Here is a 21,210-nt window from a genome sequence, read left to right as displayed (position 1 = left end):
GAGGTTCTCCAGGATCTTGGAGATGCCATGGGTTTCTGTCACAGACACATTTTCTGAAAAATCCTTTCCTTAGGATTTTTTCTCCTGAGAAGCTGAGAGGCCTCAGGAACAAAATGTAACCAATGGTTATCTGCTGCCGTGGAATGCAACAGGTGCATCTGGGATTGGTCTCATGTGGTTGTTTCTAATTAATGGTCAATCACAGTCCAGCTGGCTCAGACTCTCTGTCCGAGCCACAAGCCTTTGTTATCATCCTTTCCTATTGTATTCTTAGCCAGCCTTCTGATGAAGTCCTTTCTTCTATTCTTTTAGTATAGTTTTAATATAATATATATGATAAAATAATAAATCAAGCCTTCTGAAACATGGAGTTAGATCCTCGTTTCTTCCCTCATCCTCAGACCCCTGTGAACACCAGCACAGGTTTCCCCCTGCTGCAGCCCCTGCCTGTTCCTGGGTCATTCCCATGGGCTCTCTCCTCCGCCCATGGGGATCCCCCTGGCCAGGGTCGATGCCCTGTGCAGACATCACCCCGTGCTCACATGCCAGGAATGTATCAAATAAACGTCCACCTTGTGGGGGTCATTGGGGTCTGAAAGCCCCAGCCCTCAGCTGGGGCCTTGGCATCAGCCTGGAGCAAACCTGAAATGGGAACAGGGAGGGCGAGAGCAGCTCAGGGCAGCAGCTCTGCTCTCAATCAGACACCCTCAGAACTGCTGGGATCACTGGCCCCTGCCTAGTGACAGGCAGCAGGTCCAGAGGGTTTTCTGCAGTGGAAGGGCCCAGATCAGGCATTGAGGGCAGCTTGAGCAGCTGGGAGAGGGACAGGCACAGCCAGGACAGGATTTTCATTCCCTCTCCTGATGGTTTCAGGAGCTGTAGGCACCAGGCACAGCCAAGGCTGACTCAGAGCCTTGGCACGGGGCTGTGCTGGGAGCAGGGATCATCCCTGCACAGCAGCTCTGCTGGCAGCCCCACACAGCCTGTTTGCACACGCCAGGCACCTCCTGCTCTGCTGCAGTTTGTCACACCTGGGCCGTGGGACACAGAAAGGGGCAGAGGTACCAGGCTCAGCTCCCACAGCTCCCTCACTGGCCAGCACAGCCAAGGAGCAGACTGGGACACGGGGTCCAGTGGAGACAGAACTGATCTCCCACTGCTGCCCTGCACAGCTCCAGCCCTGCTCCACCCATTCCCAATGCCCCATCCCTGGAATTGTTCAAGGCCAGGTTGAATAGGCCCTTAGAGCAACCTCACCTAGAGGAAGGTGTCCCTGCCCATGGCAAGGGCTGGAAGTGGATGAGCTTCCCTTCCAACCAAAACCCCTCTGGGATTCCATGATTCCATGATCCATCTGGGCAGGGCTGTCCTGCCCTGCTGCCCCCTGCTTTCCTCTTGCCCTTCCACTCTGCCTGAGCCAGGCAGGTCCCCTCCATTCTGGAGGGAATTCTCTGCTCCATGCCAGGGAGAGAATTTGGGCCATGGAGAGACCCTGGGATGAAACTTTGCTGGAATCTTGTGTGCCAGGCAGGGCCCTCCTGAGCTGGGCTCCTGCTGTGTGCCAGCTCATCACCAGCACCAGCACTGACAACGTCTTTGGACACAGAATGGGTGCACTGGGCCCTCTCCTGCCTTGGTGGGTGCCCAGCAATGGGAACAACCTGCATGCACTGGGAAGCACTGGGTGACCCTCCTCCTTCCTCCCAGGTGCCCTGACACCCACCCCGTGCTGCCAACACTGCCTGGCACAGTGGGGATCACAGCAGAGTCCCCTGTGCTGGCACAGGGCAGAGGGGACAAACCTTTGTGAGCAGCTCTCCATGCCTGGGGGCTGTGAGGCCATGAGAGCAGCAGCCCCTGCCCTCCCTGGCACTGTTCACTGCCCCTGTGCCCCTCAAGGGAGGAACCAGCCTGGCTGCCAAACAGCTCAGGTGTTTGATCCTGCCCTGGTGGGACAGGGGATGGACACCAGGATGGACACCAGGCTGAACCCAGCTCTGGCCAGGAGGGTTTTGGGGTAACAGCAGCAGGAATGATGAGCACAGGGCAGAGCTGGCCCCACTCTGCTGACTCGAGCAGAGAGAGGGGCAGGTCAGGCCAAACACCTTGGTCAGCACCTGCCTCGCTCCAGGTCGGATTTCACTTACGAGGCAAAACCCGTGTGGGGTGTGAGCTCAGCCATCCCCACGCAGCTCCCGCCGCAGCCCGGCCCCTTCCCTGCCCCGGGGCAGGCACACTCATCCCATCCCCGCCTACACCGACCCCCCCAGGGCCAAACACTGCGCTCCTTGCCTCGCTGCCAGCCCCAGCCCAGCCCTGCTGCCCGTCCCAGCACGATGCTGGCACCGCAGGGATTTGCCTCTTACAAAACACCCTGGCACTCCCTTGCCAGGTGCAGTGGAGCTGGGAGCAGGGGGGTGGGATGGCCACACTCTGGGGTCCCAGTGGCCTCATTCCCAAAGCCCAGACTGGCACTGGGACAGGCTGGCTCGGGAAGGGCGCAGGTTGCAGTGGCAGGGGACACTCGAGGGGACATCAGTCCCTGGGGTGCTCAGCAGACACAGCTCTGTTTGCTGCCATGCTGTGCAGCTGCCTGGCCCCCCGTGCCTGTGCACACTCCTGGGGCTCCCCTGGCACCCTGAAGGTGCAGGAGCAGTGAGTTTATCCCAGAGCTGCCTGGTCACCTTATCTCTGTAACCAGCAAGTGCCAGCCTGGCAGGGGGATAGGGAAACCTCAGCAGGCACTGCCTTGGGGCTGCAGCTGTAAAATCATTCGGTGACAGCCCCTTCTTTTGGTTATGAGATGGCAGGGACCCCTAAGCAGAGGCATTTCCATGCAACAGCACTGCTCTGCTGCTGTGTTCCTGGCCTTCCTGGCAGCCACTGCACTCACTCCCTGGCATGGAGCTTCCTGGGAAAACCAGGTCAAGATGGAGCCTTTCAGCCTGCTCCAGGTTCTGCTGTGCTTGTGCTCTGTGCTTGTGCCAGAGGCAGAGCCACAGCGGCTGGACCGGTGTGGGGCAGGAAGGGCTGGCAGATCCAATGGATTCTGGGGGCACAGGGAAGGCCAGGATTGGGGTGCCAGGGCTAATATTGGCCCTGAACCTCCCAACCCTACAGCCAGGCTGGCCCAGCTGCTCAAACCCTGTAGGGCTGAGATCAGAAGTGGGCACTGCCTGACTCCCCAGCTGTCCCCCTGCTCCAGGGCAGATTCTGGTTGCATTTCTCTTTTTTCCTTCACTCCTGACCCAGGAGCAGGAATAAACTCCCCAGCACAGCCTCCCCTGCTCAGGGGCTCTCCCTGAACCTGTCAGGAACCCAGCACAGGGACCAGGGCCTGCCCAGCGGCCCCAGAGCAGGAGACCCCCGGGCTGGGGGTGCTGGCTGAGCTCCAGGCGTTGTTTTGTGTCCCCGGCGTTGTTTTGGCTGCCGGGGCCGCGTCCCTGCCGCGGCTTGTCCCCACGCCCAGCGCTGGGCTGTGATTAGCGAGGCGGGTCCTGCCCGCGTTCCCATCCCCGCGTCAGCGCCGCCGCCCTCGCTGGCGCTGCCAGGCGGTGCCCGCAGCCAGGTGTGCCCCAGCCAGGTGTGCCCCAGCCAGGTGTGCCAAATAAGGAAACCACCCGCGGCCCTTCTGCTTGCAAAACACTTTGGACTCGGTGCGGTGCTGACGCCGCCAGTTCCCAGCAGCTCCTGGGATGTGCTGGAGGCTGAAGTGGCCCCTCTTGCCTGGCTGGGCTGCACTGAGAGCCCCGGGACCCTGCAAAGACAATGCTCTGAACCTCCACAGGGCTGGTGTGGCAGTGCCCTGTCAGCAGTGCAAGGGACACACGGGGAGGGGACACAGGCAGGGACCCACGGTGTGGATGTGGGGCAGCCCTGGCCATGGGACTCCCAGGCCCAGGACATGAAGCATGGCAGTGCCACACTGTGCCCTGTGCCACACGGGCCTGGCTGGGCTCACCCGTGTCCCTGGTGCTGCCAGTGAGCCACAGCACCGGGCACAGAGCTGCAGTGGTCACAGCCCTGCCACAGCTGCTGCAGCACAGCTGGGCCAGGGCCAGGGCCAGGAGAGCAGTTCCAGCCCCCCAGGATCCCACAGGGGGTCACCAGCACAGGGTGGGAAGCAGCAGTGGCTGGAGGAGGAGGCTGTGGCACAGCTGGCTCAGGAACTGGCTGCCTGTGTCTCTCCATGTTCATGGGTAACATGGAGAGGCTCAGGAATGGGGGATCTCAGGTCTTTCCCAGCTGGTTAAACATCTGGGATGAGCAGAATGTGTCCAAGGGGCTCAGTGGGTCCAGCCCTGTAATTTGGGAAGGCTGTGTGTTGGCTGGGGGTGACAGAAATGCCCTGAGCAGATATGGCCCCTCACCCAGTGAGTTTCATGCGTCCCCTGAGTCCCCAATTCCTCACAATGCCCTGGGTCAAAGCCCTGGGTCCCAGGCAGTCACTGGGGAGCTGTCCTTAGCCAAAGCCAAGGTGAAGGGTGACAAGGCTCCAACTGAAGGGCCTGACTGGCCACCCATGTGGCTCCAATCTCTTGGGGACACTGGTGAACTCCCTTCTACCCCCAGCCTCCAGTCACCACAACCATCCACTCTGACCCCCAGGGGAGGGTGGACAGACCCCAGCCATGCTGGGCACTGAGCTGCACTGACCCCACACTGGGAAAGAAGGCACCAGCACCCTGTCCTGCAGGAGCTCCGGGGACAGCAGGAGAGGGTTTGGGGCTCTCTGCAGAGAGACAAAGCCAAAATGGGGCTGGCAGGAGCCCCCCAGTCCCACTGGGCTCCCTGGGCAGGGCTGTGGCTGGGCCACGCAGATGGAAAGTTATTTCTCAGGAGCTGGCTGATGGTGAAAGTTCTTTCCCAGGTGTGGCCCAACAGGAATGTAAATCCTCTGAAGTCCTCATCTCCCCTGTAATTACTGTCAGACAAGTTTCAGCTTGGAGCTGGGCCGCCCCGGCCCCGGGCATGGGAGCGAGGGGATGACGCAGCCAGCCTGTCCCTGCAGCTCACATGTCCCCTCCTGCCCCAGGAATGCATCCCGTGACTCACAGGGACCAGCGAGGCGTTGGGTGGGGGCTCATGCAGGTGTGGGACCCCGTGTTCACCAGCCTGGACATGCCATGGGGTGACTGAAGGGCCAGACACTGCTCTCCCCCCGAGACACAGCCTGGCCTTCACCCCAGCAGAGTCCCAGTCCCAGGAGAAAGGTGCCTCCCTGGCTCTGTGAGGGGTCTGAGCATGCAGAGCACTGCTGGTCTGGGCTGTGCCCCCTCACCCTGACCAATTCCACTGACATCATCCCTGGGACATTGTCACTGGGCCAGTGCACATATTCCTGGCAGCTGTGGGCCAGTGGATTCTGGAGGGTCCTGGCTCATGGGGCTATCAAAACTGAGGGCCATTGTACAGGACTGACAGGGTCTGAACCATCTCAGGGGAGCCTGTGCTGCTGGAGCAGGAGCAGGAGCAGGAGCAGGAGCTGGAGTTGGAGCAGTGCTCAGTGGCAGCTCAGGGCCAGGGGCTCGGGGTGAGCCTGCTCGGGGCATCCCCAGGGGAATCAGTCGGGAAGGAGCCCTGCAGTTCCCTCAGCCTGGGCTCTCACCCCTGTGCTGGGCTCCTGGGGTCGGTCACAGGCCCGGGGCTGAGGCAGAGCAGAGTCCACACTGCCAAGGCCATTGTTCCCTGGCAGTGCCCGGTGCCAGAGGGGCTCTCCCCATAGCCCGTGTGTGCAGAGCAGCCTCCGGTGCGCGTCAGAACTGCACGAGCGTGCTCACCTCACACACCTCACACACCTCACACACCTCACACACACCTCAGACACCTCAGACACCTCACACACCTCACACACCTCACACACACCTCACACACCTCACACACCTCACACACACCTCACACACCTCACACACACCTCACACACCTCACACACACCTCACACACCTCACACAGCTCACACACCTCACACACAGCTCACACACCTCACACACACCTCACACACACTCACACACCTCACCTCACACACAGCTCACACAGCTCACACAGCTCACACACCTCACACACCTCACACACAGCTCACACAGCTCACACACCTCACACACACCTCACACACACCTTACACAGACCTCACACACACCTCACACGCCTCACACACCTCACACACACCTCACACACACCTCACACACAGCTCACACACACCTCACACACCTCACACACCTCACACACAGCTCACACACACCTCACACACCGCACACACAGCTCACACACCTCACACACCTCACACGCCTCACACGCCTCACACACCTCACACACACCTCACACACAGCTCACACACACCTTACACAGACCTCACACACACCTCACACACCTCACACACAGCTCACACACCTCACACATCTTACACACGCCTCACACACCTCACACGCCTCACACACGCCTCACACGCCTCACACACCTGCTCACGCTCTTCTCCTTCCCTTCTCCGCCCGGCTCTGCCCGGCCATACTCAGGTGCTGGCTTAGCGCCCGCCCCGGCTCTGCGGCACCGGCACCGGGGGCTGAGGGGGGAACGGCCGGGGCGCGGGGGCAGCGCGGGCAGGATGCAGGCAGGGACCGGCTGCCCACAGGGCACCTGTGCACACCCCAGTACCCCCCGCACACCCCCGCACACCTTGGTACCCCGTGAGCACCCCAGAACTGCCCCGTTCCTGTCCCCGTCCCCATCCTCATCCCCATCCCCATCCCCATCTCCGTCCCCGTCCCCGTTCCCGTTCCCGTTCCCGTTCCCGTTCCCGTCCCCGTCCCTATCCCCGTTCCCGTCCCCTATCCCCGTTCCCGTTCCCGTCCCCTATCCCCGTTCCCGTCCCCGTTCCCGTCGCGCTCCGCCCCGTGCCGGTCCCCGCCGTTGCCAGCAGGGGGCGCCCGTGCGCAGCGATCGCGCCCCCGGGCACGGCCCGGCGCTACCGGGCGCTGTTTGCTGCTGTCTCGCCCGCTCCCACCGGCACCCCCGGATCCTCCCGGCCACACGGGGTACCCCCGATCCCAGCCTTGTTCCACTGGGTACCTCCGGGACCCTCGGATCCTCCCGGCCCCACCGGTCCCCCGGTCTCACTGGGTCCCCTCGGATCTCCCCGCTCCCCAGGGGTCCCACCGGGTCCCTCTGCCCCGACTCACAGCCCAGAGCGGGATCCCAGCACCGTTCCCCAGCCCAGATGCCCGGCTGCAATCTGATCACACCCGGGGCTCCTGCGGGGTGGGGGCACCAGCATCATTGGGACATTGGGACTGCCAGCACCACCGGGACACCGGGACTACTGAGCCAGCAGGGCATGGGAACCACTGGGACCATAGGTACCACCAGAACCATCAGGACAACAGGACCACCAGGACGCTGGGGCATGGGAACTTCTGGAACCATTGTCACCACTGGGATCAGTGGGGCACAGGGACCAGTGGGACCATTGTCACCACTGGGATCAGTGGGGCACAGGGACCTGTGGGACCATTGTCACCACTGGGATCAGTGGGGCACAGGGACCTGTGGGACCATTGGCACCACCAGGGCTCCCAGCATTTGGTTCTGCCCAAGAGTCTCGGCCCAGCCCTGGAGGTGCAGAACCACATCCATGCAGGGTACAGAGTTTATCCCAAGCACCCGCTGGTCCTGCAGAACTGGGCTGAGCCAGGGGTTTGGATTAACAGAATAATAACAGAGGCAAATCTCTTAATGAGTGCAGCATTAATTACTGTTACGTATCAGAGAATCCGCCGCGCTCCGGGCGAGAGCGGGACCAGCGTGTGCCAGGCCCAGGCAAGCCATCACCTCCTGCCAGCCTGATGGGCCTTGGCTCTGCACTCCCAACTCGTGTTCAGAAAATCATTAGTGTCATCAGAGCTCCAGGGTGGAGCAGCAGCGTTCCTTGGCCAGGAGTGCCTGGGCATGGCGAGGGAGCAGGGATGGGGTCCCGAGAGGGGCTTTAGCAGGGCTGGGGTGGGGGCTCAGGTCCTTGTGGGGAGCCAGGGAGGGATGGGGCAGGTTTATTTCCAGGGGGCCTCTGGTAGGCACTGACTGTTTCAGTCTTGTTAATGACTTCATATAAAACTCCCTGCCAAGTACAGATTAGTGAGCAGCCAAGTCATTACCATCGTGTGGGAAGTGACAGCACAGCCTGGTTACAGGGACTGCTCTGGGGTGCATCCCTTGAGCACAAGGCTGGGCAGCCCCTTCCTCTCCCAGCAGCTCTGGTGCCCCGTTGTCCCCTCAAGTGCACAAGGTGACAAGGCCCTGCTGCAGCCCCACAGGAAACACCTGCCACAACCATCAGCCCTCAAGGAGCAGGGGAGAGAGAGGGCAAGAGGGATCCAGAGCACACAGCACATCCTACCTGAGGGGCCAGGCCACAGCCCTCTGCCAGAGGGGACTGAGACCAGAGCTGGGGTCCCAGGGAGAAGAGGGGCTTCCCTGGGGCAGCTGGAAATCACAATCTGTGGGGGCTGGAAATCAGAGTCTGTAGGGGCTGGAAATCAGAGTCTGTGGGGCTGGAAATCAGAGTCTGTGGGGCTGGAAATCACTGTCTGTGGGGGCTGGAAATCAGAGTCTGTAGGGGCTGGAAATCCCAGTCTGTGGGGCTGGAAATCAGAGTCTGTGGGGCTGGAAATCACTGTCTGTGGGGGCTGGAAATCCCAGTCTGTAGGGGCTGGAAATCACAGTCTGTGGGGCTGGAAATCCCAGTCTGTGGGGCTGGAAATCAGAGTCTGTGGGGGCTGGAAATCACTGTCTTTGGGGCTGGAAATCAGAGTCTGTGGGGCTGGAAATCCCAGTCTGTGGGGGCTGGAAATCCCAGTCTGTAGGGGCTGGAAATCACAGTCTGTGGGGGCTGGAAATCAGAGTCTGTGGGGCTGGAAATCCCAGTCTGTGGGGCTGGAAATCAGAGTCTGTGGGGGCTGGAAATCACTGTCTGTGGGGCTGGAAATCAGAGTCTGTGGGGCTGGAAATCCCAGTCTGTGGGGCTGGAAATCCCAGTCTGTGGGGCTGGAAATCAGAGTCTGTGGGGGCTGGAAATCCCAGTCTGTGGGGCTGGAAATCAGAGTCTGTGGGGCTGGAAATCAGAGTCTGTGGGGCTGGAAATCCCAGTCTGTGGGGCTGGAAATCCCAGTCTGTGGGGGCTGGAAATCCCAGTCTGTAGGGGCTGGAAATCCCAGTCTGTGGGGCTGGAAATCAGAGTCTGTGGGGCAGTTCCCATTGCTCCTGCCCGTCCTCCTGGTCATCAGGGCTGTGCTGCTGGGAAGGGTCTGCATGGAGCCAGGACAAGGTCTGGATGCAGGAGGGCACTTAATGCCAGCAGAGGCTCCTGTGGAGGAGTCACAGGGCTGGTGGAGTCCCTGTCACCACCAGCAGGTTTGTCACATCCCCCTGGGGTCCTTTGGCGTGACTGGCCTCACCCCAGAGTGGGGTTTAAATCACGATTCCCTTCTGTGAGCACAAGTGTCCCCAGGCCAGTGCTGGTTCCTGCCTCACCCACCACCAACGTCACGGGTGTCCCAAGCTGGGATTCCCATCTGGTGAAGACCTTGCCCTGAGGGTGGTGTGGGTGCAGGATGAGTGTGGGAGCTGCTGTTTGTTGCCCACAGTCAGCAGAATGTTCACGTGGCTCCCTGCCATGCCCAGTGAGGGGAGAAGAATGAGCAGACAGGGTGTGATTGTATTGCCACACTGGAGAATGAGACATGAGAAAATGCAAGAGCTGCTGCTGCCTGGAAGACAGATGCTGAAAAGCCAACATGGGAAACTCCAGAGGTTGGAGTTTGTCATGGAGATGGAGCTCAAGCAACTCCTGGTGTCTTGAGACTTTGGCTCTTTTCAGACATAAAAATATTCTTCTGTCTGAGTAAAACAAGCCCTGAGGTGTGTTCATCTGTCCTTCTTGCTCTGTTCACACCTCTGCAGCTTGGGGAGATTCACAGAAGAGCCTTGGTCCCACCCAGCATCAGAGCAGCTTGAGCCTTGGGCTCTGACCAAGGGAATGCCCAGATGTGGTCTTGGCTCTGCACACTGTCACTGTGTGGGTGAGGATGTCACCAGAGACAGCCCACAGGGAGCCAAAGTGCTCAGCCCTGAGCTTCCTGGAGTGAGTCCCTCATCCCCAGGCAGAGGCAGAGGGCTGAGCCAGCCCTTGGAGACTGGAGATCACACTTTGTTCAGTCCCTCCTGGCTTAGAGGTGCCAGCAGAGAGGCTGTGCCCAGCCTGGGTTGGGCTGGCAGTGCCTGGGGCTGTCACAGTGCCACAGTGTCACAGTGGGGCTGTCACAGTGCCTGGGTGCCCATGAGGGCAGTGGGACTGGGGGGAAGAGCTTCAACAAGTGTGGAAAAACCATCCCGTGCCAGAGGGGCCCATGATCCCTGAATGCAGCAGAGAGAACCCCATGCTGCCTTGGATGAGCAGCAGAGCTGTGGACTGGCTGTGTCAGCAGTGCTGATTCCCTGGGAATCACTCTGGGAGGGATCTCCTTGGCACACCCTGTGCCAAACAGGCAGAGTGGGCTCTGCTGGGAAGCAGCTCTGTGCCCCAACATGGGCCTCACTGGGGGAGGTGGCTCATGAAGCATCAATGACACAGGGCTGGGACCTCACCTGATGCTCTGCAAACCACTCAGGACCTGGGCCAAATGCAGGAACATCACCCTGTTCCACATGAGAGGAGAGGAGAGGAGAGGAGAGGAGAGGAGAGGAGAGGAGAGGAGAGGAGAGGAGAGGAGAGGAGAGGAGAGGAGAGGAGAGGAGAGGAGAGGAGAGGAGAGGAGAGGAGAGGAGAGGAGAGGAGAGGAGAGGAGAGGAGAGGAGAGGAGAGGAGAGGAGAGGAGAGGAGAGGAGCTCATCAGGAGCCCAGAGTGGCCCTGATATGGGGCTGCCATTGGGGCAGCTGGAGGACAGTGGCACAGCAATATCTGACTGCACTGCTCCAGTTTGGAGCCTGCAGAGGGACAATCCAGAGTCACTCCTGGTCCTTTCCTTCTCCCCACTGCCTCCTCTGCCTCCTCTCCCCCTCTGCAGCCGCCGGGCCGGGCTGTGCTGTCCATCTCTCAGTCTCTTGGTGTGGAAGGAGGGGATTAAAGGGGGTGGCATCACCCCCACCCTGCAGCCCGGGCAGCCGAGGCTGGGCAGGCTGGCTGATGGCAAAGTGCCCCGGGCAGCCCAGAGGGAGTTTCCATTGCACAGGCACTGTTTCCTTTCATGGTAATAGGAGCTGGGAAGGCTTTTTCCAGATAATGTGGGGGGGCCGTCAGGACACGTCCTGGCAGATGGTAAAGAATCGACAGCTGAGATAGAAACAAAGACATCGTGTGTCACTCCACACCTTGATATATTTGTTCCCTATTTTCTGTTGTTGAGACTTACAGAGCAAACCCATCAGCAAGGGTAGAGCATGTGCCTGCCGTTTCTCACACTCAGGAGTGCTCCTTTCCCAGGTCTGCAACCCTCAGTGAGCTCCAGCTGAGCTGGGAATTGCTGTGGAAGGCAATTCCACAGCTCGGAGAAGCTGGCCCACAGGGAAAAAGCAATGACTCCTAATTAGCTCTTATTCATGACATGAAAAGCACAATTAGCTGTTATTGTTTGAGGTAAATGCAACACACTGACCGTGGCCGTTCCACTGCAGCCCTGCCCACTCTGGGCACTGCGTGTGTGCATCGTGGTCACCCCAGCAGGAAATGTCACCTCCCCTCCAATGCACACCAAGGATTTCAGTCCTTTCCTCCTGCTGCAGCACACGAGGCACAGATTGCATCTCCAGCGTGCTTCTTGCTGGAACAGACTCTGATACCATCTCCTGAGCATTATGATCTTTTTTTCTTTTATCTCAAGGGAATTTGTTGTGGGTGAGTGCTTCAGAAAAGCCTGGGAGATTGAATTCTTTGGGTAATATGAAATAGCTGAGGCAGAACTGCTCCTCTGTACTCTGATGTCAACAGGCAGCACAGGGGAGCTCTGTGCTGGAGGTTCCTGATGTCAGTCAGAATAGTGTGGGATTGTTGTTCCAGGAGCTCAGTCAGGAGCCAGGGCAGCAGCTGCCCAGCAAGAGCATTGGTCAGAAAAGACCAGGGAAAAGCTGATATTGCAGGACAATTTCCAGATTGTCTGTGTGACATCTGCCACATCTGGTAAAAGAACTGAAACCTGGGCTGAGGTTGTGATAATATACAAGAGAAGCTGTAAAAAGGCCAGGTGTCCCCTTCCTGTGGGCTGTGGAAGGGCTTTGCCTCGTGTTAGGGCAGTTGTCACCTCCAGGCCGAGTTGGAACTTGCCCTAAAATGTGAGGGTGACCTGAGGGGGGTCAGACCTCACAGCAGAGCTTTTAGCCCATGTGGGAGGCTCAGGGCCAAGGAGGGAATTGCCTGGAGCAGGGGGGTGTTTGCTGGAGCAAACATGAGCAAAGTGAGCACATCTGGAAGAGCTGGGAGCAGGGGTGGCCCAGGATGACTCTGGAGCACAGCTCTCACACGATGGGTGTTGGGTAATCCTGTACCCCCCAGTGCAGAGGGAAACGGGCCAGGAACAGCTGAGCTTGGCCCTGCCAGGTTGCACCAGGATGGTGCTGGGAGTTGAGCACTGTCCTCTGCTCACTCTGCTCTTTGCCAGTGCTGGGTTGTGCCCAGGTCCCCCTCCTTCCCCAGCTCTCCGAGGGAACGTGGGCATTCCAACCTCTCCGTTTTTGCAGCTTGGGGAGTCAAAATTCCAAATCTGAAGCCCATGGGTGTGAGGCAGTGCTGCCCAGAGAGCAGAGCCTTTGAGTGAGAGGATCCAGAGTCTCTCTCTTGTGGCTTGGTGGCTGCCCAGAAAGTCACCCCACAGCTGCTAAAGGGAGCGTGACTGCTGTGAAGTCCTGAGATGTAACAGGAGGCAGATAAAGCCTTGTTGTTACTGTGTCCTTCGGGGAACATGAAAGAAAGGAGGCACTATGAATTACTGAGGGTGAGGCTCTGGGAACATCCGAGCACCTCCAAAATCAGTTAGTGCATTATGATGTGAAAACAGCCGGAGGGGGCTGGGAAGGAAGGAGCTCACAACATGAGTGAGAACACAAAAGGGTTCCTAATCCCTATAACTCCTTCACTACCTCACAGGCACCTCTGAGAAAAGCTAAAATAACTTCTTTTATTGAGAATGCCATGGCTGGAGCCAGGCAGGCCGGGCTGGGTGTGCGATTTTCCACTGCACACAACAAGAGCTGGCATCACATCAGCAAAGGGCTTTTTCCCCAAGAAAGAATAAAACAGAGCAGTCCCACATTTCCTGCTTCTTTGCTGCTTTTTTTCCACACCAATACCTGTCCAGCTATGTTATTGTAATCATTCTGCTCAGTCCTTCAGTAGCCTGGGGCAGGTGTGGCCAGCACTGTCCCTCCCCTCTGTGCCAGAGTGGTCAAACCTTGGTGTGTGCAGGGTCCTCACCCCCAGTGCTGGATGTGTTGGGCTTTGCCCATCACCACTTTTGATAGAGGTGATGCTGCTCCTGCTACCATTGGCATCACTGTCTTCAGCTGCAAATCTGTAGGGAAAAGCCTAGAGCCCAAACACTGATAAGGATTGATCACACTCTTCCTACTGATAAGGATTTATCCTGCTCTTCCCATTGATAAGGATTGATCCTTCTCTTCCCATCAGGAATTGCGAGGAACCTGCCCTGGCTGTGGGTGTCTGGTAGAGTTTCAGTCCCTCTCCTCTGATTTAGAATGTTTAAGCATTAAACCCTGCCTCGGTGTTGAGAGAGCACAGGGTTTTTTACCTTCTACATTTTTTAGAAGTTACAGGCAGTTTCTGTGGGATTTGGGAAAGGTGGTGGAGCAAAGCAGGTACTGCTGGGAAACATTACTCATCCACCCTTTAAACTGACTGAAAACCCACCACTGTAGGGACTTTCCAGTCTCTGTAGGGAGATTCAGCCCAGGCTGGTATATAAGCAGAAATTGCTGGAGTTTATTCTCTTTTTGAGCTATAAGATTTCTGCCAAATCCTCTATCAGTACACAAATCCTGCCAGGTCTGTGCTTGTCCTGCAATAAAGGTCCTGACAGGAAAGTTTCCATTCAAAGTTTCCAAGCTTTGGCTTGGCCCATGTAAAGATTATGGATGCACAGAGCTCTTGTGTGCATTTGGCTTTAAAAAAGCTTTCCTTGGCTTTAGACTCCTTAAAAAACCAAATAAACAGATTTGTAGGTGTTTGCAATGATACTTGCAGGTGACCTGGCGGATAACAGAGGATTCACTTGTGTTACTTCATGAGGAAGCAGAGGGTGGAGCAGGAATGGACACTGGGAATGCCAAAACATAGCCCCGAGCAGGGACCTGCACCACGCCAGGTGCTGGGAATCAAAGAGGAAAAAAGTCCCATGTGAGCCACAGTGTTGCCCGGTGGATGTGACAAAAGATGTGAAATCAAGGAGAGGAAAATGATGATTCTGGAATTTGGCTTTGGCTGTCAGGGGTGTCGAAAGGCGCCGGCAACGCCTCCTGGCCGGGCTATAAAGAGCCCCGAGGCAGGGGAGCGAGCACTCGCTGCTGCTGCTGCTGCTGCTGCGCTGCCGAGCCGCCTCTCCCTGCACCTCCAGCCTCCAGCATGAGCACCACTGTCAGGCAATACTCGTCCTCCACCTCCCTCAAGGGCTTCGGGGGCCTGGGGGGAGGCTCCAGCAGGGTCTCCTCCGTGCGTGTCGGGGGAGGAGGGTACCGGGCCCCCAGCGTGCACGGGGGCTCCGGCAGCTACTCCGTCTCCTCCCGCGTGGTCTCGGGGCTCGGCAGCGGCTTTGGGGGCAGCTACTGCAGCAGCGCAGGAGGGGCCCTGGGCGGGGGCTTTGGGGGCAGCTATGGGGCCGGCTTTGGGGCCGCCTTTGGAGGAGGATTTGGAGGCTTTGGAGGCGGTGATGGCATCCTGCCGGCGGGGGAGAAGGAGACCATGCAGAACCTCAACGACCGCCTGGCCGCCTACCTGGACAAGGTGCGAGCCCTGGAGGAGGCCAACACCGACCTGGAGGTGAAGATCAGGGAGTGGTACAAGAAGCAGGGACCTGGTCCTGACCGTGACTACAGCCCCTACTACAGGACTATCGAGGAGCTCAGGAACAAGGTAGGATGCTGGCATTAACGGGACATCTTCACCAAAGTCACTTGTGAAGAGATGACCTTTTTCATGTTACAGCTGGAGGGGAGAGGTTTATCAAATAGCAGGTAATTCGTGTGAAATGAAAAGCAGAGCTTTGCAATAACAGTCACTATGAACAGCAGATCACCAGGCACCAGAATGGGCTTTCTGTTGACTGTTCTGGTGTAGGGAGAAAGATGGGGCAGGAAAGGAGGCAGATAGATTCAGGTTACCTGATGGTACTTGCTGCCACACTGTCACCTCCTGCCTTCCTTCTTACTACAGGACTATCTAGGAGCTCAGGAACAAGGTAGGATGCTGGGATTATCACAGTGTGTCAGAGAGGAAGCAGAGACAATGACTGTTACTCCTGTAATCAGTCATTACTAATTATGTCGTAAAAAGCGTCCCACTGGCATGTGTAGAGTGCCTGGCTGGAAATTAGAGATGTCTCAATGTCAGCTTTTGGTTACATCCTCCTGAGTGGGACAAGTGGCTGCTTTCACTGGCCGGAACAGATCTAAGAGGATGTAAGACAAAAATGAAGAAGACAGACAAGTCTGCACTGATCTTGTGAGTCCTTGGGAGTTTAAAATTAAGGTGCAGGGAGATTTGCAGCTGTGGGCAAACTATGAAACACTGATGTCATATTTGGAAACATTCAGGCAAAGAATTTGCAGACTTGTTTCAGCTCCTCCTGTGGAGGAGAGTCAGATGATAAAATGATGGAACTGACCAATAACGAGGTTTTTGCCTCTTTTGGCAATTACTGCCCCAGAGCTGGAATTGGTACAAAGTGCCCAGCCCAGGCAGCTCGGGGGGGATTCCTCTCTGTTTGATTGGAGTCCCAGCATACCATTTTGGAGGAAATGCTCCACTTTACATTGTTCTCTGTTACTTCCCATGTATGAATTGCCCCCAGGGATTCCAGAAGCTGTGGACAGCTGGATCTGCAGGAGTGCTGGCAAAGGATGCAGGGAGCTCATTTTCCCCCCCTCTCCTCAACAGAGTTCTCCTCCCAGTGTGGGTTATTTGCTCCTGCTTTGGGAATATGAAAATCAGAATCTGTAGGCACCTGCTCACTGCCTTTTGCTCCGTTTCTGCTGCCAACCAATTAAATCCATCCCAGAATAAAGTGTAACAAGCACAGACACCCCACTGGTCCCTCTGACCTTTCCCCAAACAGCACCTGCCCTGGAGGATAGGAACAAAGGCCACTATCAGATCTCACCCATCTTATGTGGCCTCACTCTGCCTTTTGAAACACTTACTGGTGGATTTTTGGAAAGGGAGGTCATGAGCAGTCAGTCTCAGCTGTATCTCACTTGTCCTGATTCCAGACTTCTGCTAAGGAAATGCCAAACTTTCCCAAAAGTGTTGTTCCTGTCCCAACACTCAGCCAGGAGGAATTCCTGACGCTCTTTTATCTTTCACTGCCCAGGTGTTGGCGGCCACAGTTGACAATTCCAACCTCCTGCTGCAGATTGACAATGCCAGGCTGACAGCAGATGACTTCAGGACTAAGTAAGACACATTTCCTGGAAAAAATGGAATAAAGTGTGCAGGGAAGTTTGATGAAATGAGGAGAAAATCCCATCCACACCCCAGAAAGGCAATGTGGAAGCAAAGCCTTCAAAATGAGGGTGCAATTTCCAAAGCAGATGGTTCTCTCAGTCTTACAGGCACACAGGGATTACGTTGCTTCCATCCAAACCCACTATTTTATTCCTGTTGCTGATTTATCTCTGGTGCAGAGACCTTGCCCTGTGCCTCACTGTGCCTTTAATGTGTGTGTGCAACTCAGCAGAGCCCAGGGCCAGTACCGAGGCCTGGTGTAAGGAGCAGGGTGATGTTACAGACTCAGGTGGACACTTTTTTATCAGTTTCCACCCACTTTGCTCAGGACTTCCCCTAGGAAAATTGTCGATGGGGCCATGTAGTATTGCCACGATGCCAACAGCAGTGTGGAGGCAGCAGACAGCAAAGCCAGGGGCTGGTGCAGCTTTGCTGAGTGTGTTTGTGCCCCCAGGTTTGAGTCGGAGCAGGCTCTGCGCATGAGTGTTGAGGCCGACATCAACGGCCTGCGCCGGGTCCTGGATGAGCTGACCCTGTCCAGAGCCGACCTGGAGATGCAGATCGAGAACCTGAAGGAGGAGCTGGCTTATCTGAAGAAGAACCATGAGGAGGTGAGCACAGAGTCAGGCTCTAAAAAGGCCACCCCGGGCACTGAACTTTGAGTTCTGGTCCAGCCTTTAAGGTTATGCTGAGTTGTGAACTGCTGGGCAGGAGGTGAGAAGTGCTGGTGAGGCAGCAGAGGGGATATACTCTGGACAGCAGCACATCCTCCCTGGAGCCTGTGGAAATCCCATTCACCATTTGCCACATCAGTAATGCCCATCCAGTAATAACCACCTGTTGGAGGTTTATTAACAACCCTTGCAGCTTCTGGCTGGGAAGGTCTGTTCCCTGAGAAATGAACCACCCTACAGGCACTGCTTTTTTCTCTGGAGAATTAACTCCAGCAGGGACTTCACAAGAATTTGAATTATTTTATTTGTAGTCATGGAGCAAATACCCCAGTTTGCTCCCTTTTCATCAGCCTCTAAATGCTCACTTTCCTGAAGAGCTCTTTCTCAAGAGGAACATTTTAAATGCTCTTTCTTGACTTGCATGATGATGTGCTTCTCTTTTTGTGTCAGGAAATGACTGCCCTGCGTGGGCAGGTGGGTGGGGAGATCAGCGTGGAGATGGACGCTGCTCCTGGCATCGACCTCACCAAGATCCTGGCGGAGATGCGGGAGCAGTATGAGAGCCTGGCGGAGAAGAACCGCAGGGACGCCGAGCAGTGGTTCTTCAGCAAGGTGAGGAGCTGGAGCTGAGCAGTGAGCACAGGGCTGGGGCTGGGGCTGCTGTACAGAGGGAGTGTGGTGGCCTTGGAATGTGCTTTCTCCTACAATGTTGCGTCATCATTGGAACATGACGAGAATAGTGGAGAGTAGGCCTAGAATAAGGAGTCGAGGGGAGTTGTAGTGGAATCACATTGTTAGTCCTGAGGTGGTTAGGAGAGCAGTGGCTGCTCCTAGGATGGGTCAGGGGCTAGGGTCTACTATGTGATAAGAATGTGCTTGGTGTGCCATTGAGAGTTAGATATTTTCTTGTAGGTAAAGGCTCAGTAGGAGCACGAAGACATAGGCTTGGATTATCGCTACTGCTACCTCTAGGATGGTTAGTAAGAAGAGAATTAGTAGAGTTAGAAGCGAAACTGCTGGTATTGTGGAAAATAGGGCTGTTGTGGCTGTAGAGATGACTTGGATGAGAAGGTGGCCTGCTGTGAGGTTGGCTGTTAGGCATACACCCAGTGCTAAGTAGGCTTGTTGTTTCCATTAGGATTAGGGCTGGGATTAGTGGAGTAGGGGTGCCTTCTGCAGGAGGTGGCCTAGTGAGGTGGACGGTTGGTTTCACAGTCCTGTTAGGAGGGTGGCTAGTCATAGGAGGAAAGCCAGGGCTCTGAGGGCTTTGCCTCTGTGCAGACAGAAGAGCTGAACCGGGAGGTGGCCATCAACACGGAGCAGCTGCAGAGCGGCAAGACGGAGATCACGGAGCTGCGGCGCACGATCCAGAGCCTGGAGATCGACCTGCAGTCGCAGCTCAGCACGGTACCAGGGCTGGGCATGCAGGGAGGGGGATGCAGGGCTGTGCCCACCCTGGCCGCCCCCTGAGCCCGTGCCTGTCTCGCAGAAAGCGGCGCTGGAGGGCACCCTGGCCGACACGGAGGCGCGCTACGGCACCCAGCTGGCCCAGCTGCAGATGCTGATCACGGGCGTGGAGGAGCAGCTGGCCGAGCTGCGCTGCGACATGGAGCGCCAGAACCACGAGTACAGGGTCCTGCTGGACGTCAAGTGCCGCCTGGAGCAGGAGATCGCCACGTACCGCCGGCTGCTGGAGGGAGAGGACGCCCAGTGCGTGAGGGGCTCCGCTGGGAGGGCTGTCACTGTCATGTTTTCTGAAAAATCCCTTCGCCAGGATTTCTTTTCTGAGGTTTCTCAGCTTCCCAGGAGAAGAAGTGCTGGCGAAGGGATTTTTCAGTAAATATGACAGTGACAGAGGGTGGCTGGGAGGAGATGGGTCATAGCAAAGGAAATAGAAAATGAACCACCTGCATCCCCTGGAGGGTTCTCTCAGCCCATTCCCTGACCCATTGCATTCAACAGGGGCTCTCTTTTCAGTCCCACCAGTCCACAACAGCCCAGTGGTTGTAACAGCCCTGCAGCATCCCTGGGTTCCAGCTGCCATCCTTCCATGTCTGTGTGATCCCGGGCAGGGAGCAGGTGCTGCACTGGTGTCTGAATTCCTGTGTCACACACCCATCCTTAACAGTTACTTCCTTCAGTTGGGACACTGGCAGTTTCCAGAAGCATTTGAATCATGTATTGGTACATAGTATTAAGGCAAGGTTTAAATAATGATCTCATCTTGGACATTACTCACCTTTTTCGTGTTTCTCACCTCCTTTTCCTTGTTCTCCTCCCATAGCATGTCTTCCCACTACATCTCGCAGCCTGTGAAAGAAGGTAAGGACAGGTCTTGGCTGAAGCTCTGATCATACACAGGTCTCATACTCTCACCCACTTCTTAGCACAGACTCCTTTTACTTTTCTACTAAAGTTACTATCTGATTATATTTCCAAAATTTGAACTTGTATATAAAATTTTACGTTACAACAAATTTATTATATAACAAATATTACTATATACCAAAACATGTGTCAGAAATTATCTGAACAGACCGAATCTGTGCAATTTAGCAGTGGGAATGTGGTGCTTTATTGGGTTTCTGATGTGATATCTGTAGTAACAAATCTCTAAGATCTTTAAGAGACTTTCTCCTTGCTGCTCTGGAAGTAACATCTCCTTCTGTCCACATTGCAGGACCAGTAACCACCCGCCAGATCCGCACCATCTTCGAGGAGGTCCAGGATGGGAAGGTGATCTCCTCCCGGGAGCAGATCACCCAGGCTGCCCACTGAGGCACTGCCTGTTTTGCTGCAAACCTTGCCCAGCAAAGCAGATCCCAGCTGATGTGTTCTTGCCATATGGATCATCAAAAGCACCTTCTCCCACTATCACCCCCCTCCTCGCCCTCTCTCACCCTTCTCTCAGCTCTGTGCCACACACAGGAATCAAATAAAGCTTCTCTTTGCAGTCCTGCAAACCAAGATCTGGTCTCAATGCTCTTGGGCTGTCCCACCCCTGCATCTGTGGGACAAAGCTCCTCCCTGGAAGGAGCAGCTTTCTCCATCCCTGGTACCCTGGTGGTGGGGCCTGCACACCCACACCTCTGTAACTCCTGAGACCTGGCAGCTTCAGGGGAGAGGGTGTGGGGGGAGTCTAGAAAGGAGCTGATCCCACAGGTGGTGGGAGGTGAAGCCTGTGAGAATCCCTGTGTTTCACAGATTGGACAAAGCACTGCTCCCCCACTGCAATGCCCAGCAACAGCAGGGCTGAGGCTTTAACCCAGAGAGGCCAAGCAGGTGAACAAAGCCCAAGTGATGCAGACAGGACCCTGCAAATGCCACGCCCCAGCTCTGCCCCAGCAGCTGCTCCTCATTCTGGATCCCAAACTTTGGGGTGAAACAGTCTGAAGCTGCAGGCAGGACAGGGATCTGTCAGGAGGGCTGCTGTCCCTCCAGACAGGCAAACTCAGCTCAGTTTGGTTCCTGCTTCCAAGGGCGCCACTGAAGGGTGAAGAAAACAGTGATGGGAAGAGGAGGGTATGGTCTGTGCAAGAAAAAGGATTAAAATTCTTCTGGGAGTTCTTGTGGCACTCTCTGGCTGCTGGTGACTGCTCCTGACACAGCAGTTCCCACTGCAGTCAGCCAGCCCAGCGTTCCTGGAAAGCCAGTCCAGACACATTCTTGGCTGCATTCTGACACATTTATTACTTTGTAAATCCAACTTCTAACTCAATGAAATGAATCAGAGCAGAGCAACTGAATGAGAGTGAGAGCAGAGCTGGCCACACAGCTTTAAAACCCTTCTACAGAAATCTGTCTGGAATGTAGGAGGAGATAAGAGA

General features: G+C 56.4%; 1 protein-coding gene across 1 annotated transcript; it reads left to right on the top strand.

Moving 5' to 3' along the window:
- Window positions 1-14,523: 14,523 nt before the first annotated feature.
- LOC136567219 (keratin, type I cytoskeletal 14-like) lies at window positions 14,524-20,350 on the top strand. Its single transcript, XM_066566727.1, has 8 exons — window positions 14,524-15,119; window positions 16,576-16,658; window positions 17,164-17,320; window positions 17,834-17,995; window positions 18,665-18,790; window positions 18,873-19,093; window positions 19,668-19,705; window positions 20,064-20,350. Exons 1-8 carry the CDS (start codon window positions 14,613-14,615, stop codon window positions 20,159-20,161), a joined length of 1,392 nt encoding a protein of 463 aa, XP_066422824.1. The 5' UTR covers window positions 14,524-14,612; the 3' UTR covers window positions 20,162-20,350.
- Window positions 20,351-21,210: the final 860 nt, after the last annotated feature.

The sequence above is a fragment of the Molothrus aeneus genome, chromosome 28, assembly GCF_037042795.1.
Source record: "Molothrus aeneus isolate 106 chromosome 28, BPBGC_Maene_1.0, whole genome shotgun sequence".
Taxonomy (NCBI): Eukaryota; Metazoa; Chordata; class Aves; order Passeriformes; family Icteridae; genus Molothrus; species Molothrus aeneus.
Note: the sequence above shows the minus strand (reverse complement) of the source record. Positions and strands in the feature narration are given on the sequence as shown.

Bases quoted from the DNA above. Each gene is read 5' to 3' on its own strand.
- LOC136567219 (XM_066566727.1), top strand. From the start codon at position 14,613: ATGAGCACCACTGTCAGGCAATACTCGTCCTCCACCTCCCTCAAGGGC. The intron at 16,659-17,163 runs GTAAGACACATT...TTGTGCCCCCAG, and splicing joins GCAGATGACTTCAGGACTAA to GTTTGAGTCGGAGCAGGCTC. The intron at 17,996-18,664 runs GTGAGGAGCTGG...GCCTCTGTGCAG, and splicing joins AGCAGTGGTTCTTCAGCAAG to ACAGAAGAGCTGAACCGGGA.